This window comes from Alligator mississippiensis, chromosome 7 (assembly GCF_030867095.1).
Source record: "Alligator mississippiensis isolate rAllMis1 chromosome 7, rAllMis1, whole genome shotgun sequence".
Classification (NCBI taxonomy): Eukaryota; Metazoa; Chordata; order Crocodylia; family Alligatoridae; genus Alligator; species Alligator mississippiensis.
This window is the reverse complement of record NC_081830.1, coordinates 988,084-1,004,632: the sequence shown is the minus strand read 5'-3', so window position 1 is coordinate 1,004,632 and position 16,549 is coordinate 988,084. Positions and strand designations below refer to the sequence as shown.

The window sequence follows — 16,549 nt, the reverse complement described above, 5'->3', positions numbered from 1 at the left end:
CCTTGGAGGCGCGTGTGCCTGACTTGGTAGTGTGTGTGTATGTGCCTAGTGTGTGTATGCACCCACTTGATTTTTATGTGTGCACGTGTGCAATTGTGTCACACCCTCCCATCAAACAGCGCAATTTTGAGCCCCTGAGGGCTGGCCTGGCCCCACAGGACAACACTCTTACGCCTGAAGAAGCTCGCCTGCACCCGAAAGCTTGCAAGTAAGGACTTTTTTGTTTGCTTTGCAAATATCTAGCCAACCTAAGAAAAGATACCGCCTCTGGCAGCAGTTCTGAGTCCTAAACGCAGAATGTGAGGAGCGTGAGGCTGCTCTACAGGACTAGAAATATACCCGGGTTAACGCATCCCCCGTTAATTAGGGCATAGTTCTCAAAACAGCCATTCAACATCTTCCCGAGGTTTTAAATGTTTCCAGCCTGCAGACGAGTGTGAATGTCAATCCTGCCCCACTGGGAAAGCAGCTCCCCAAACACAGCGTCCCGTTAGCAGCGCCCCAAGGTATCCCGTTTGGGCAATCACGACCCGCCGCATCGGATTGACTTGTAACCCCGGGCCCATCACGAACCTGCGAAACCAAGGTTCACCCCCGGACAGTGCAAGACGGGAGCCACCCGCGCAGTCGGCAGATGTAATGGGATGACGGTCCCTTCCTCTGCTTCGTTCGGACTTGAATTGCCCAGCGCTCGAGGAGGAATCCTTTGAAGCTGCACGATTTAAACCGCGTAAGAGCAGAACAGAAATCCCAGCAAAGCGCGCTCCACGAGAGACGGAGAAGTCGGGACAACGTCGCACCCAGCTGCGCACGCCGCGTGCCCCCGGAGGCTGGAGGGCACGGCGAGGTCCCGCTGGCGGAGGCTGGAGCATGGCAGGGGCAAGCAGGGAGCTCCCGCAGGCCGCCACGGTGCTGTCAGCGGTGGGGGAAGTGGTGAGCGCTGACCAGTGGTCAGCAACCACCCACAGACACCGACGGCCAGCAACGGTCACAGACCGCCCAGAGACACTGCTCACGGTGTTGACAGTGAGGAGGCGGGTGGCGAGTGGTGCCCACCCACAGGCGCTGCCGGCAGTGTTGGCAGTGCCTTTTCGCAGGAGGTGCACGGCCACACTCGGGGGGTGCCCATGCACCCGTGAGCAACCCCTACGCCTTGCCAATGCACCCAGCTGTGCACGGCGCAGGATCCCGCTCAGCGAGCGCTGGACAGAAAGTGCTCCCTGGCCGGGCGGCCCTGGCGAGAAGGCGCTCTGCAGCTAGCCCGTGCTTGGCCTGTGGCGATCGCTCCTTGAAAAGGAGCCTTTCCGTTTCAGGGTCATTCGTGCGATTGTGCAGGTCTTGAGGCACGCTTCTTCCCAGCGGCTCAGAAAAGGGTTGGCGTCTTGTGGGGCGGTTTTGGTGCCTGCAGCTGTGCCCACGGAGAAGTGCTGGTTCCTGAAAGCGAAGCTGTGGCGTGCGAGGGTGCGGTGTATGAGTTCGGTAATGCCTGGGTCGTCTCTCCTAGACACGTGCGGAGGCTGGCGTGCCGTCCTGGTGGGGGTGTCGGTATATGGCTGGTAACATCCATGCTGGCTAGGAGGGTGCTGCCGGGAAGGCGGTCTGTGCTTGTACACTTTGGTAGACAGTCTCTTGTGTGTCGGACAGGACCCGCGCTTTGGGGCACAAGAGGTTTTAGGGCGGATGCAATGAAACCTCGGTCCCTGCGCAGCGCTGAGTGTCTCCAGCCCCTCGAGGCGGGGAGAGACGGAGCCTGCTAGTGCCCTGGCAGGTGGGGCCGGGGCGGCGCCGGGCGGGAGAGCTCCAAGGAAGCAAGCAGGGTCACAAATAACACTGGTCTGGTTGGACCCGCCACTCCCCTGCGTGGGCCACGGGTGAAGGAGTTTGGAGCCACGCCGCATTGTGATGCTCCGGCTGCGCCTGCAGGAGAACCGGGACCGCCTGCGGTGCTGGACGCGCCCCGGAGCCAGGCGGTAGCAAGGTTCGGGCTCCAGCGACGCCTGTAGCAGCCCGGGGCCTCCGCTCGAGCTCTAGGAGCCCTCCTCACTCCCCGCCCGCCCACCCGCCGGGCCCTGATGCATTCGGTTCATTGAACGGGCCCGAGATGCGCCCTGGTTCTTCTAGCCGCCAGCAGGTCCCCCGACCCCGCGGGCCTCAGTTCTGCCTTTCCCCCAAGCGGGTGCTGGGCCTGTCCTGCCCCGGGCACCGGAGTGGAGCAGGGAGGTCGAGGCAGGGACGTGCCGCCCTCCTGTGGCTCATGGTGCACACGTGGAATGGGGGGGGAGGGGGGTGGAGAACGGTGTCAGTGCTGCCCCCTGGTGGGCCCCGCAGGGCACCACAGCCAGGTGAGGATACGATGGGGGTTACTGCCAGGTTCCTGGGAGTGTGTGTGTGTGTGTGCTGTGACCTGGGTTCTGTGTGTGCATCTGTCTGTGTGTCCTGGGCACCTGGGTGCTGTGTGTGTGAGTGTGTGTGTGTACATGTACATATGTATGGACGTGTGCATGAGTGCTGGTACTTGGGTTGTGTTTCTGTGTGTGTGTGTGTATAGTGTGGCCCCAGGGCTCTGTGTGTATGTGCGCACTTGTGTCCTGGCATCTGGGTTCTGTGCGTGCACATGTGTGTTTCGCTTGGGTACATGGGTTCTGCATGAGTGTGTGTCCCAGACACCTGGGTCCTGTGTGTGTGTGTGTGCACACGCGCGCATGTTGGCTGCTTTGTGGGGGTGTCTGACATAAGGGTTCTGTGTGTGTGTGCATGTGTGTGTGCCAAATGTGTGGTGTGTGTGTGTGTGTGGGATGCCTGGGCTCTGTGTGTGTTTGTGTGTTCTGGACGCTTAGGGATGTGTGTGTCTGTCTGTGTCCTAGACATTTGCATGTGTGCCTTGGGTGCTTTAGGGGTGGTCTGTGTGTGTGTGTGTGTGTGTGTGTGTGTGTGTGTGTGTGCCGGAGGGAGGAAAGGGTGCATCTGTCTCTGTCCTAGGGTCTGGATTGTGCATGCGCGTGCACGCATGCACTTCTTTCCTGGCACCTGGGCTCTATATGTGTGTGTGTCCCGGGGCCTGGGTTTTGTGTGTGTGTGTCCCAGGCACTAGGGCTGTGCAAAGCTTCGTATCATGATTTGGATTCGGAGATTGGTCGGATGATTTGGCAGCCGAATCTATGAATTCGAACTGAATCATGGGAAGCTTTGGGCTTTCCGAATCGATTTGGAAAGGATTTGGAGATCCGGGCACGGGGTGTCACGGGGAATCGATGAAATATCTGGAACTTATTGCCTTATTCAGATAAAGCTTGCAGGGTTGTAGCCTCTGCTGAGAGCATGACACGGGCCAAGTTTCAAGGTGAGAGGTGCAGGGGTTTCTGGGAAATGCACCCCACAGCTATGACAGCAGCCAGGGGTGCAGGGCCCCAGAGCCCCCTGCACGATCTCCCCCACACTTGGCAGGCATCATGCTGTCAGCAGAGGCTGCCACCCCTGCAAGTGCCATCTAAATCAGACAAAAACCAACAAAGTTATAGGTATTTCATTGATTCCCCGTTATACCCTATGGCCCAATCTCCGAATCGGCGCTGAAGCTTTGGAGCCGCTTCGGCCGAATCGAAGCAGGAACCCGATTCGGAGCTCCGGAGCAAATCGCTGGCATCTGAATCGGCCGAATCCGAACCCGAATTGAATCATTCCCTATTCGCACAGGCCAACCGGCACGTCGTGGTGCCTCGTTCGTGCCCGTCTCGGTCCTCGAGGCGCAGTGCCGCTGCACAGCGCAGTCACGTCGGCGCAGGCTTGTGCGGGAGGTTTTGCCGTTCAGGGGAAGAACAGCTGTTCAGATGACACAGCTTATTCTTCCCCACCAAACCGCGAGATGGCATCAGCTGACGGCAAGGAGAGGTTTCGCAGCCCGGTTCCTGCTTCTCAGCAATCGCAGGTTTCGGATCGAAGGGTGGCCTGGTCCGAGAGATCTGCCGGGTTTGTGTACGTGCCCTTTCCTCTCTTATTGATGCCCTGCACGGGCGCTGCGACATGGGCCCGAGTCGGAGCCCTGCTACCCAGTAATACCGGGGCCGCCGACAGTGCAGGGCGACTGGGCTAGCACACCGGGGACAGAGCAGGGGAACTGCGGCTACTGCCGGGCATGAAAGGCAGAGCCGGGACCTTGCGTTTGCCCCCTGGGCACCGGGCAGCGCGGAGCCGGCCGGGCAACCGGCGAGCAGCACCCCGGGCGGGCGAGGCTGGGGGCACCCCGCACAGGGCGGGTGCGTGGGAACTCTGTGGGGCCGGTGCTGGGCTTCGCAGAGGAGATCCAGAGGCGATTGCATCCTGGATCGGTGCTGCAGAGAGATCGCCCAAATCGGAAAAAAACAAATGAGTGGTGGGGGCAGGGGCTGCGGGCTGGGGTGGGGGGCACCGGTAGGGCTGAGGGCGCAGAGGCAGCTGCTGCATAGTTATGCTTGCTGCTAACTAGGTCGTGACGTCGGCAGTAGGGTGGAGCACAGGGGGAAGTGGCCAAGTGTACAGGTGTGTATATTGTGCAGGAGGCCCCTCCCGTCCCCCCACCCCCCCTTACTGATGAGCCGGTGCGGCACAGCGCCCCTGCGCATTTCCCGCTAGTCCCGGGTGCGTGCGGGCATCCCTGCAGCGCTCCAGCCGAGAGGCCGGCGGGCGCCGCGTGGGGGACGGGACGCGGCGGTGCCGGAGCCAGGGCTGGAGCAGTCGCTGTCCAGGGCTGGGACGAGCCGCCTGCCAGGGACTGCCGCGGAGGTGGAGCGCAAGGTCTGTCCCCGACCCCAGCCCTGCCCCCCGCCCTGCCGGTGCCCCGCTCCCAGCCCAGGACTTGGGTGCCGTATCTAGGAGGGGGCAGGATACACTCCCCCAGCCCCCCTGCTGCATGGGGGCGTATTGTGGCATGGAGCGAGGGGGAAAGAAGCCAGGCAGAAAAGGGAGTACATGGGGGCAGATCTGGGGTAAATGGGCAGGAGTTGGGGGGATTGGGGCACATGGGGGCCTGAGGGGGGGAGCAGAGCTGGGGCACCAAGTTTAAGGGGTGGGGCTGATGGGGGGGCTGGGGGCAGGACGGGATCGAGGCTGGGGGGCTGACATGGGAGGTTTGGGGGTGCTGGCCCCTCCCCCAACATCACCCCCAGCGCTGAAGTCTGGCAGCAGTGGTGGGGGGGGGTTGGGACGTGCCCCACAGGTTGCTGGGGCTGGAGGGTGCCAGGGCTCATGGCTGGGGGCAGCGCAGCCTCGGCCCTTGGTTCCCCTTGGGCCTGCTATGCTCACACCTCACGGTTTGCCATCTCCCACACCAGAGTTTGGGCACGGGAGCCAGGGCAGGGAGCCACAAAGTCCGAAGTCCTTCTTTTTCCCTCCCTTTTTAACTGACACTGCACGACTGCGGGCTGTGGTTGTGCCGAGCTGTGCAGCTGCTTCTCTTGATCATGGGCACTGGGCCGCGGGTGTATGGGGGTGTGCACAACACACGGGTGTGAATATGTCCCCTCAATGCCTGCCAGGGAGAAAGGTTGACTCCCACCCCTTCCATGCCCCCCAGCTCCAGCTAGTTACCCCCTGGGCGGTAACCCATACACAGCTGGGTATGGGTAACACATACCCAGCTGTGACCCCCGCCCCCAACGTGCATGAGCCCAGGACCCCCTGCTTCAGCAGAGCTGCCTGGGCCACTTCAGGCACCAGCCCCTTGAGGCCGCAGCCCAAGCAGGGGCAAAGCCTGGGGCCCCCAAAACTGGGACCCACCCCCAGCCCTGCAGCCCCCCACAGAGCCAACAGGCCCAGGCCTCAGACCTGGAGCCCAGAAGGGCGGGGGGGGCAGGGGGGTGACCCCCCCCCCAACAACTGGATAAAGGAGGGTGCAGGGATTGAGTGGTCTCCGGTGTGGGGGGCTGTGGGTCGGGAGTGAGGGGCACTGGGGGGGCAGGGGCTGCAGGTCAGGAGGGGGGGGCACCAGTAGGCCTGGGGGGCAGGGGCTGCAGGGGCGCAGAGCCAGCCGCTGCACAGTTATGTTTGGTGCTAACTAGCTGGTGACGTCGGCTGTGGGGTGGAGCACAGGGGAAGTGGCCGAGTGTACTGGTGTGTAGAGAGGCCAAGTGTACTGGGTCCATAGCGTGCAGGAGGCCCCTCGCAGCCAAACGGTGCTTTGGGCTGGACTCTGCTGGGGGGCATTGGGGCCAGGCCCCTTGTGGCACCAACACACTGTCCGGGGCGGCCGAAGAAGTGTTTTGCCCCATAACCGCATCCTAATCTGATCTTCATTTAGGGCTCTGTCCTTCGTGCAGGATATTATGTGACAATGAATTGGTGAATATGCATAGCTAACGAGAGTCTCTCTCTCTAGACTGTGCAATTCATGAATAAGAAGCTTGCACTGGGTGTAGATCGGCTCTGAAAAAGGAACCGGGAACCTGGAATAAAAGGCACCAACTTGAGCCTCGTCCCCCGCAGCCGATGGCCAGGGCCGCGCCGCAGCGGGAATGCGGGGGTCTGGGCCCGTGCCCCCCCGCACCGCGCAGTGACCGTGCGGCGCCCCGCAGGCAGCAGCACAGCCCGCCGCACCCATCGCTGGGCAGGGGCACCCGCGATGTTGGTGCAGCACCGCGGGGTGACCCTGCAGCGCCCTGCGGGCTGCGCCATGGCCCGTGGCGCCCGTCGCTGCGCGGGAGCACCTACAACGTCTGTGCACAGCGGCTGGAAGCGCCGCAGGAAGCTGCTGCGAAGGTGGCGCCAGGCTCCCGGCTGTGGTTCCTGCTGCTGCTCGTGGGCGCTGCGGCCGTGCCACGAACCAGCGCCGGTGAGTGGCAGCGCCTGCACGGGGCCGGGGGTAGGACAGAGCCGGGGTCCCGATGCAGGGAATGTGGGCATGGCCGGGCGGGGGCAGCCTCACTGTGGGGTCCCGCCCCGCTCCGCGTGGGGATCCCGGGTGGCGGGGTCCCGGTGAGCTCCCTGGCAGTGGGACCGGCCGGCAGGCGCAGCGGGGGCTGAGCTGGGAGCAACCCCGGTCCCCGTGGGGCCGTGCGGGACTGCCCTGCCTGGGCTGGAGCAGGACAGGGATCGGGTCGGGGCAGGCGGGCCCCAAAAAACCATGCAGGACCCTCCGCACTGCCTGCCAGTTCATGAGACGGCTCCACGGACGGGCACCCCGCACCTCCCCGCTCCCCGCGCGGGAGAGAGGACCCACTGCCTGATGGGGAAGGCGGGTGGGCACAAGCCATGGAGAAGCTGCTCGTCCAGCCGGACCCCCGTCTGCTCGGCAGGGTCCCCCGCCCCAGCCCCGACCGCGCAGGAGGACCGAGGCCGAGAGGGGCCGAGCCCAGGCTCTTGGTGCAGGGCGCCGGCCCGGACTCGGGCGCACGAGGGCTCGCCGGAGCAGGGTGGGCTGAGTGCCCGGGCCGTGCGGGGCCTTGCGTGGGGTGCGGGGTGCGGGCAGCACGACCGGGCTGTGGGATGCGGTGTGTGGCCCCTCCAGGGTGGCCTGTGCCCTGCGGTGTCAGTCCTGTCCCCCCTCGCTGGTCCCTGACCCACACTCGGCCAGCGCTGCCCTGTCCTGTGGCCCCACCGCCCCGTCGCTCTGCGCCCCCGCTCCGGCCTGGCACTGCCCCGTGTCCCTCCCCTGCAGCCCCTGCGGGAGGGGGCAGTGGGCACGGGGGCACTGGTGTCTGCCCCGCTAGTGCTGACCCTGTCACTCCCACAGGCTCCCACTCCTACCGGCATTTCTACACGGCGGTGTCGGACCCCAGCCTGGACGTGCCTGTCTTCACTGCCGTGGGCTACGTGGACGACCAGCAAATTCTCCGCTACGACAGCGAGACGCAGAGACAGGAGCCGCGCGGGGACTGGGTGCAGGGCACTGTCGACCAAGACTTCTGGGACGGGGAAACCAGGAGCTTGCGGGCCTGGCAGGACGGATTTAAACGGAACCTGCTCACCCTGCAATATCGCTACAACCAGACCGGGGGTGAGTGTGAGCAGGCAGGTGTGAGCAGGAGGCCGTGGGGACCCTGGCACTGAGGGTGATGATGAGGGTGTTGGAGACACCTGCCCATCAGCAGCACGGGGTGGGGAGCCGGGTGGGCATCGCATTGTCTCGTGTCTGGTCTGTGTGTCCCTGCAGCCGGCTCCTCCCTCCTCCACCTGGGGTAGGGGCAGGGGTGCGGGCACCCACTCAGTCTCAAGCCAGGGGGTCAGGAGGCTGTGGAGGGAGCTCTCTCCCCTCCCTTCCTCCTCCTGGGCATCTGGTGTCAGCACCATCCCCTGCCACTGCCCGCTCTGCCTTCCCGAGAAGGGCCGGCTGGCCCACGGCCGGGCAGAGACCAGCTGTTCCCCGGGTGCGCGGGGGCCGCGCTTGTGTCCCCCCAGCCTTGTTCTCCATGGACAGAGCCCCGAGCTGTCCCCATGCTGCCCCCCATGGGTCGGCGCTGCCCCCGCCCAGCCCGGCAGCCCTCGGGCACCTGCTCCGCGGGGCGCGACTGACCCAGGGCCTGGATCTGCGTTTCAGGGTCTCACACGCTCCAGTTCACGTACGGCTGTGAGCTCCACGCAGACGGCAGCACTGGAGGCCACATGCAGCTGGGCTACGACGGGGCAGACTTCATCAGCTATGACCTGGCAATGCGCACCTGGGTGGCAGCCCTGGCACAGGCCCAGCGCACCCAGCGCAAGTGGAATGAGGAGAAGGCCGTTCTTCAGGATGCAAGATCCTACCTGGAGGAGACCTGCATCACGTGGCTGCAGCAGTACCTGCGGCACGGGGAGGCAGCGCTGCAGAGCAGTGAGTCCCGCTGTCACCGCCCAGGGCAGCGCTGCCCGGGCACCCCCTTCCTCCCCTGCCCGCGCCGCAGGGCACGCCCGCCCCGTCCCCCTGTGTCCGGGGTGGCGAGCGCTGCGTCCCGGTCCTGCTGCTGGTCAAGACCCCGGCGCTGCTGCGGGACCCGGTGCCCCCGTCCCTGCCCTGCTCAGGCCTCCCCCCTGGGCAGAGCGCACGGGTGTCCGTGTCCAGGCCGCGTGTCTGAGAAGCAGAGATCGGCTGTACGGGACCCCGTTCCTGCAGCCCCGAGCCCAGCACAGCCGTGTCCCCGTCCCCCGTGCTCCTGTCCCATCGGCTCCTGCCGGAAATGGGCGCTGGAGCCGGTTCGTGTGGCCCGGTGCAGGGCGCGCGTGGGCTCCTGCCAGGGGTGCCGACGGCCCGGGAGAGGCGGGCGCTGTAACGGGCGTCTCCTCCCTCCCAGGGCGTCCCGTGGCACAGGTGAGAGACAGGCCGTCGTCCCGGGACGGACGCACCACCCTGTCCTGCCGGGTCCACGGCTTCTACCCCCGGGACGTGGCTGTCGTGTGGCTGAAGGACGGGCAGGCGCAGCCCCAGGAGACGAGGCGCTCGGGGGTCGTTCCCAGCGGAGACGGGACCTACCAGACCCGGGCCACCATCGAGATGGACCCGAGCAGCGACCACGACTACACCTGCCGCGTGGAGCACGAGAGCCTGGGGCAGCCCTGAGAGTGGCCTGGGACAAGGGCAGGGCGGGTGAGCGACCCCCGCGCACACGGGAGCGAGAAGACGCCTGGCGGGAGGGGACGGAGGGGCTGACCGACCCCCTGAGTGGGGAAGGAGCTGGGGGTGGGAGGGCACGGGGGGCACGGATGGGGAGGGGGCGCGGGGCCCGTGCAGCGTTGGGGCTCGTCTGGGGGTTCCCCTCGCTCACGGGCCCCTTGCCTCGTCCAGGGTACGGCCCAGGGATGACTGTGGGTGTCGTTATGGGTGCCATGTTGCTGGTCGGTGCCATGACGGGCACAGCTGGTTATTTCCTCGGTAAGTGCTGGGTGCAGCCCTTGGGGCCAGGCCATGCCCAGGCTTGGTGCTGGGGAGGGCGGGCAGGGAGCGGGGCAGGCTCATCACGGCCGTGCCTGGGACCGGGGGGGGACGGGGGATTGTCCGGTGCTCTGGGCTCCCCGGCCCTCGTGCCCCGGGCCGGCTGCAGCCAGAGCCCAGCCCAGCGCTGCGAGGCTGCCTTGCTGGGGCGAGGGCTGCTCTTGGCCCCACCTGGACCGTGCCCCACGGCCCGTCCCCTCCCCTCCCCGGTGCGGTGTCCGGGCCCCACGTCCTGGGCCGAGCCCCTGCTCCGCGCTGCGCAGGCGGCTCCTTGCTGGGCTGTGGCCCCAGGTCGGAGCCGGCCCCAGGTGAGCAAGCAGCCGCAGTCCTGACCTCTGCTTTCTCTCCGCAGGGAGACGGGGAAATAAAGGAGCGCCTGGTGAGTGCGAAGCCCCCTCCTATCTCTCCCCACCAGCGCTGCGCGGCTCTGTGCGGAGCAGCCCCGAGCGCAGACGGCCGCACCCAGCCCCGCGCCGTCGGCGTGCACCTGCCGGGCGGTGCCGGGAGGCTGGGCAGAGCCCGGGGCCCTGGGCCTGTCGGGCACTCACAAGGCGCCCATCGCCCTGGCGTCTGCGCGGTCCTGCCGGCGGGGGCATGGGGGGCATTGGGCCGGGGGAACCGGTCCCCGCACTCGGGGAGCTCTGACCGCTCTTCCTTCTCTCTCAGCTCGTGCAGCCTCGGACAGCAAACCCTTGAGGCTCTCGGGTGAGTGTGATAGACCCGTCCCAGGGGAGAGCACCGGGTCCTGGGACGGTGGGTAAAGGCGGGGGCTGTGGACTGCCCCAGGAAGTGCCTCTAAGCAGGGCAGGGCGGGACAGGGCAGTCCTGCTGTGGGTCTCTCGGCTCCCCGGGGTCTGAAGGCTGAAGATCCAGGCTAGGGAGGAGAGTCGCGGTGCCGGCGCTGTCTCACGGGGCTGTCTGTACCCTCCGTGCCCAGGTGCCAGCGCGGGAGCTCGCTGGGTCCTGGGGGTGGGGGGTTTCCTGTGCCTCGTCCTTGGAGGCTGCTGTTAGCACGTGGACGCCTGGCCTGGGGGGCGACCTCAGCCCTGCCCCGTGTCCCGTGGGCTGGGGTCACGTCTCCCCCTCCCTCCTGTGGAGCGGGCAGCTGTGGCTGCGTGTGGGGCCAGGGGGATCCTGGCAGTGCCACCCCTCGGTGCGAGACGTGGGGTGGGAGGAGCAGGGGCCCCCGTGAGCTGGGCCGGCCCTGCCAGCCGGTGCCTGGGCGCTGGCGCTGTGGAGCGGGGGGCGTGCAAGGGGCCTCCTGGCCGCGCTGGCAGCAGCTGATGCCCACCTGGCTGTCCTGAGCGCGGGGTGGGAGGTGCAGGGAGGGGCGGGAGGAGCTCATGGGGCTGGAGACACCTGGCTAATGCCTGTCCTTCCTCCCCGCAGAGGGAGCAACACCCCTTCCAACCCCTGCCTTGAAGGTAAGTGCGAGGGGCTCTGGCCGGAGGGTCCCCCAAAGGAAACACCGCCCCTCTCTGAGCCAGCCCTGGGAGCCGGGTCCCCCCAGTCCGGGCGGGTGCGAGGCCGAGTGCTGGGGAGCTGCGTGGCTGGGTCTGTGCCAGCCTCTGCTCCTGGGGGAGCGGGGGTGTCCATCGCCATCCCAGGCAGCCTGGGCTCTGGGCCCTGCGCGTCCGGGGAAGGGGCTGCAGCAGAGCAGAGCTAGCGCGGTGCCGAGGACCGCCCTGGGAGGTGCGTTGGGAAGGGGCATCTCCTTGCCTCGGTGCAGGGAGAGACCCAGGGTGGAGCAAGGTCAGGTCTGTGGCTGCCCGGTGCTGCCATCTCCCGTGTGCTGTCCGCACAGCCGAGTGGAGTCTGATGGGGGCTGTGGTGACCGTAGTCTGACCAGCCCGACACACAAAATTGAAACGACTGAACTGCAATACCAGTGCATCTTGCACAAGAGTGCAAGTGCGGGGCTCCGGCCGTGCAAAGGAAAGCAATCCCGATTGATTGAATCTCCTGTGCCAGCTGCCAACGTGCCCAATGTTGGATTATGCCAAATCACTGCAGTGCCTGGAATCACCTCCAAGTTTTCATAGCTAGCAAAGAAGTCCTCCTGTGCAAAGGAGAGCGGCTGGGGCAAAACTGGGTCACAGGCAGTGTGTAAGGGAGGCGTGGGGGGGCACGTGGCCCTTAGATTGCCCCTCAGCGACTGGGGAGTGGGGAGCGCTGGCCAGTCCCTCCCATCCCTGAGGCGCACCAGCGGCACTTCCAGGTTTGCAGGTGGCACTTGCGGGGGTGGTGATTGGCCCCCGGGGGACCCGCCCCCGTCGGCGATGGGTTGCTGGTGCGTGCCCAGAGTCAGGAGGCACCAGTTGCCCGTGAACTGGGTTGTGGTGGTAAGACTGCCACAAGGACGAGCGGTGTCTTCTGCCCCCAGGGGCCTGGACCTGCCCCCCACGACGCCGCGTCCCTTCGCCCTCGACACTTACAGCCGAGCGCTGCTCTTCTGCTGCTCTTTCGGTATTGGCTGCTCCAGCAGGCGGTGGGGGCGCTGTCGGGGGCAGGAGCGCGGCGGTGCTAAGCGGGGAGCTCCTGCTGGCAGGGGCAACACGCAGGGGTGCAGGCTGGTGCACGCGCACCTCTGAGCCTGGCACTGCCCCCCTGCAAAAAGGCCTCGCCGACACTGTTGGCAGTGCCTGTGGGCAGTTGCCGGTCACCCCCCACTGCCGACACCGCTGGTGGCGTGTGCGATCTGTGATCACAGAGCTGCCTCACTGCAGTCTGTGATTGCTGCTGCCCCCCGCCAACACTGCCAGTGGCAGCTGTGGGTGGTCGCCGGCCCTTGGTCAGCACTCGCCAGCCCCTGCTTACCACCGCCACGCTCCTGCTGCTTCTGCTGCCCCCCACCACCACCGTGCCCCCAGCCACCGGGCACGCGTCACTCATGCCCACAGGCAGTGCTGGCAGTGGGGGGGACGGGCCAGGGTGGCGAGCAGTGGCCAGCAGTCAGAGACCACCCACAGACCCTGCTGGCAGTGACAGGCTGCACCGCACTGAATCCCCGAGCGCCTGCCTCTTGTTTCCAGCCCAGACTGCAGGTTCATGGAGCTGCCTCCACACGAGGGAAACGCCTTGCCCGGGAGAGCCCTCCACCTGCCCACCCGCCTGCCAGAAGTGAGATATCGTGACCAGAAGGAAACGATTCAGTGTCCTGCTGCCCGTCAGACAGCTTGGGGGCAAAGAGGCTGCTCTTTTACTGGAGTCTGACTGCGCAACATGAGCTTTTCTGACCAGACAATCTCACGACCTCTTGGGCTCCTCTGTGATGTGCAAGTTGTCATTTGTAGCTCAGAGACACTTGGCACTCTTGGAGACAAACCCCCAGTTTTTCTTTTCTTTTTTTTTTTAGTTTAAAAATATACTCCTCCCCTTCCCCTAACCTTTTCTGACTTTCTCTCTGCTCTCTCTATCCCTTATAGTTTCATAGTTCATAGTTTGTAAGGGTGGAAGGGACCTGAGCAGATCCTCAAGTCCAACCCCCTGCCCTGGCAGGAAAGAGCACTGGGGTCAAAGGACCCCAGCCAGGTGTTCATCCACCCTCCTCTTAAAACCCCCAGGGTAGGAGCCAGCACCACTTCTCTTGGAAGTCGGTTCCAGATCCTGGCCGCCCTGACACTGAAGTAGCGCCTCCTGATGTCTAGTGTGAATCTACTCTCCGCCAGCTTGTCACTGTCATATTGAATGTAATAGTTTGAATGCTTGTAATAGTTGCCCATTAGCCAGTTTAGAAGAAGGTGAGGTTCATCTTCTTATCGAGGTTCACTGTTTTACCTGGCCTTACAATGAACATGCTTAAAGTCTTGGTTCCTCGATCTTATCTCTAGAGGCCTTGAACAAGTTATCCTAAGGACCAGAGAAAAACGACCCTTAAGCAAATATTCTGAGAGATCAAAACCCTAGAGGCCTTTTGAAAGGGGGATGTAAAAGAAAGGTCACCGCAGTGGTATGGAAAATCTCCTAAAGCAAAATTTAAGATAAACTAAATAGTCAGTGGACAAATTCTGTTGCGGAAGACAAAACTGGCCACCTAGCAAAAAACCTGTTGAGTAAGATCCGAGCCCAAATTTGGGAGTAGTGACAGGTTTGGGTAGGAGGGGCCCAAGACAGCAACTCACCCAATAAAAACTGTAACCTACAGTCCCAGTTTGGAGGTAACCTCGCTTGCAGAACAACGAAGGAAGACTCGCAAGCGTAGGCCGGATCAGACTGATCACCTGAACCACCCTCTCCGTGAACACGAGTCTCTTAGTTCACGCTGAAGCCGCGGAGCGCCCGAGTGGGACCGAAGGAAGGGGACTTAGTGCTATCAGTATTGAGGCCAGCCCATTGAACTGTATTGCTGAGGCCAGCCCATTAAATTGTACTACTGAGGAATGAAAGCATATCTAGGTGTTTGGCTTCTCGGAATTGTAGCATTGAAAGTATAATGCACTAATAACTTTTCTGGTTCGAATTATATAGTTAGTTGCGTGCAGGCCGGGGGTGAGCCGGGCCCATCTTTGTGCATGCGGGCTGTGGCCAGTAGCCTGGGCACGCGGGGCCGGAGAAAACCGCGCGGCGGCAAGGCACACGCGGGCTAGAATTAGTCACAGAGGCGTAGTGGTTGATTGAAAGATTATTTACTTACACCCAAGATGGTCGTGGTGTAGGCTGGACAGTTTCCAGGTGCAGCTCCACTTAAATCCTCGTTGGAGGACTACGACAAATTCGGTTCTTTGGCCCCGGAGTTGTTAAGGCTCCGCGGGTTCGGCAATTCTTTCCTCACGGAGTTGTCGAAGCTCCGTGGGCTCTGGTCAGTTCCCAGGTCCCCCGGAGCTGTTAAAGCTCCATGGGTTCAAAAATTGGGTATATAGGATAGGGATACGTTTAGGATTGCGCTCAGCGACGGGGAGAGGCTAGAGGCTGTTCAGACCTCTGTTGCCTGCTTAAGAGGGGCGCGTTGGGTCCGCAAGGGTCCACATCGCTTAGAGATCTTCACACAGCGCGAAGTCTCCTCCTCCTGGCGAGTTCTCTCTCTCCAGTTTTCCTCTCTCTGACTTGGGCAGAAACTACCCAAGCCTTTTGTACGGCTAGCAAGCCAATAGCTAGCCGCCACGTGTACCTTTACTCAGAACTGGCCAATAATGTGGCGCGAATCTGAATACAAATGGCGGGAACTCCTTTGCACCGTGCATCTCTGAGCGTGTGGGTATTGCCAACTGATTTCTGTCTGATTTTGGGGTGTACCGTGTGTATGTGCTTAGGCTGGTAACCTTGGAGGCGCGTGTGCCTGACTTGGTAGTGTGTGTGTATGTGCCTAGTGTGTGTATGCACCCACTTGATTTTTATGTGTGCACGTGTGCAATAGTGTCACACCCTCCCATCAAACAGCGCAATTTTGAGCCCCTGAGGGCTGGCCTGGCCCCACAGGACAACACTCTTACGCCTGAAGAAGCTCGCCTGCACCCGAAAGCTTGCAAGTAAGGACTTTTTTGTTTGCTTTGCAAATATCTAGCCAACCTAAGAAAAGATACCGCCTCTGGCAGCAGTTCTGAGTCCTAAACGCAGAATGTGAGGAGCGTGAGGCTGCTCTACAGGACTAGAAATATACCCGGGTTAACGCATCCCCCGTTAATTAGGGCATAGTTCTCAAAACAGCCATTCAACATCTTCCCGAGGTTTTAAATGTTTCCAGCCTGCAGACGAGTGTGAATGTCAATCCTGCCCCACTGGGAAAGCAGCTCCCCAAACACAGCGTCCCGTTAGCAGCGCCCCAAGGTATCCCGTTTGGGCAATCACGACCCGCCGCATCGGATTGACTTGTAACCCCGGGCCCATCACGAACCTGCGAAACCAAGGTTCACCCCCGGACAGTGCAAGACGGGAGCCACCCGCGCAGTCGGCAGATGTAATGGGATGACGGTCCCTTCCTCTGCTTCGTTCGGACTTGAATTGCCCAGCGCTCGAGGAGGAATCCTTTGAAGCTGCACGATTTAAACCGCGTAAGAGCAGAACAGAAATCCCAGCAAAGCGCGCTCCACGAGAGACGGAGAAGTCGGGACAACGTCGCACCCAGCTGCGCACGCCGCGTGCCCCCGGAGGCTGGAGGGCACGGCGAGGTCCCGCTGGCGGAGGCTGGAGCATGGCAGGGGCAAGCAGGGAGCTCCCGCAGGCCGCTACGGTGCTGTCAGCGGTGGGGGAAGTGGTGAGCGCTGACCAGTGGTCAGCAACCACCCGCAGACACCGACGGCCAGCAACGGTCACAGACCGCCCAGAGACACTGCTCACGGTGTTGACAGTGAGGAGGCGGGTGGCGAGTGGTGCCCACCCACAGGCGCTGCCGGCAGTGTTGGCGGTGCCTTTTCGCAGGAGGTGCACGGCCACACTCGGGGGGTGCCCATGCACCCGTGAGCAACCCCTACGCCTTGCCAATGCACCCAGCTGTGCACGGCGCAGGATCCCGCTCAGCGAGCGCTGGACAGAAAGTGCTCCCTGGCCGGGCGGCCCTGGCGAGAAGGCGCTCTGCAGCTAGCCCGTGCTTGGCCTGTGGCGATCGCTCCTTGAAAAGGAGCCTTTCCGTTTCAGGGTCATTCGTGCGATTGTGCAGGTCTTGAGGCACGCTTCTTCCCAGCGGCTCAGAAAAGGGTTGGCGTCTTGTGGGGCGGTTTTGGTGCCTGCAGCTGTGCCCAC

General features: G+C 63.4%; 1 protein-coding gene across 1 annotated transcript; it reads left to right on the top strand.

Moving 5' to 3' along the window:
- The first annotated feature begins 1,659 nt into the window (after positions 1-1,659).
- Positions 1,660-15,051, top strand: LOC132251593 (class I histocompatibility antigen, F10 alpha chain-like). Its single transcript, XM_059731509.1, has 10 exons — positions 1,660-4,770; positions 6,350-6,802; positions 7,703-7,966; positions 8,507-8,779; positions 9,237-9,529; positions 9,728-9,814; positions 10,227-10,253; positions 10,541-10,579; positions 11,264-11,298; positions 12,907-15,051. Exons 2-5 carry the CDS (start codon positions 6,460-6,462, stop codon positions 9,500-9,502), a joined length of 1,146 nt encoding a protein of 381 aa, XP_059587492.1. The 5' UTR covers positions 1,660-4,770; positions 6,350-6,459; the 3' UTR covers positions 9,503-9,529; positions 9,728-9,814; positions 10,227-10,253; positions 10,541-10,579; positions 11,264-11,298; positions 12,907-15,051.
- Positions 15,052-16,549: the final 1,498 nt, after the last annotated feature.

Coding starts and splice junctions, on each gene's coding strand:
- LOC132251593 (XM_059731509.1), top strand. CDS start 6,460: ATGGCCAGGGCCGCGCCGCAGCGGGAATGCGGGGGTCTGGGCCCGTGC. Junction 6,803..7,702: donor CGTGCCACGAACCAGCGCCG/GTGAGTGGCAGC, acceptor TCACTCCCACAG/GCTCCCACTCCTACCGGCAT. Junction 7,967..8,506: donor TCGCTACAACCAGACCGGGG/GTGAGTGTGAGC, acceptor TCTGCGTTTCAG/GGTCTCACACGCTCCAGTTC.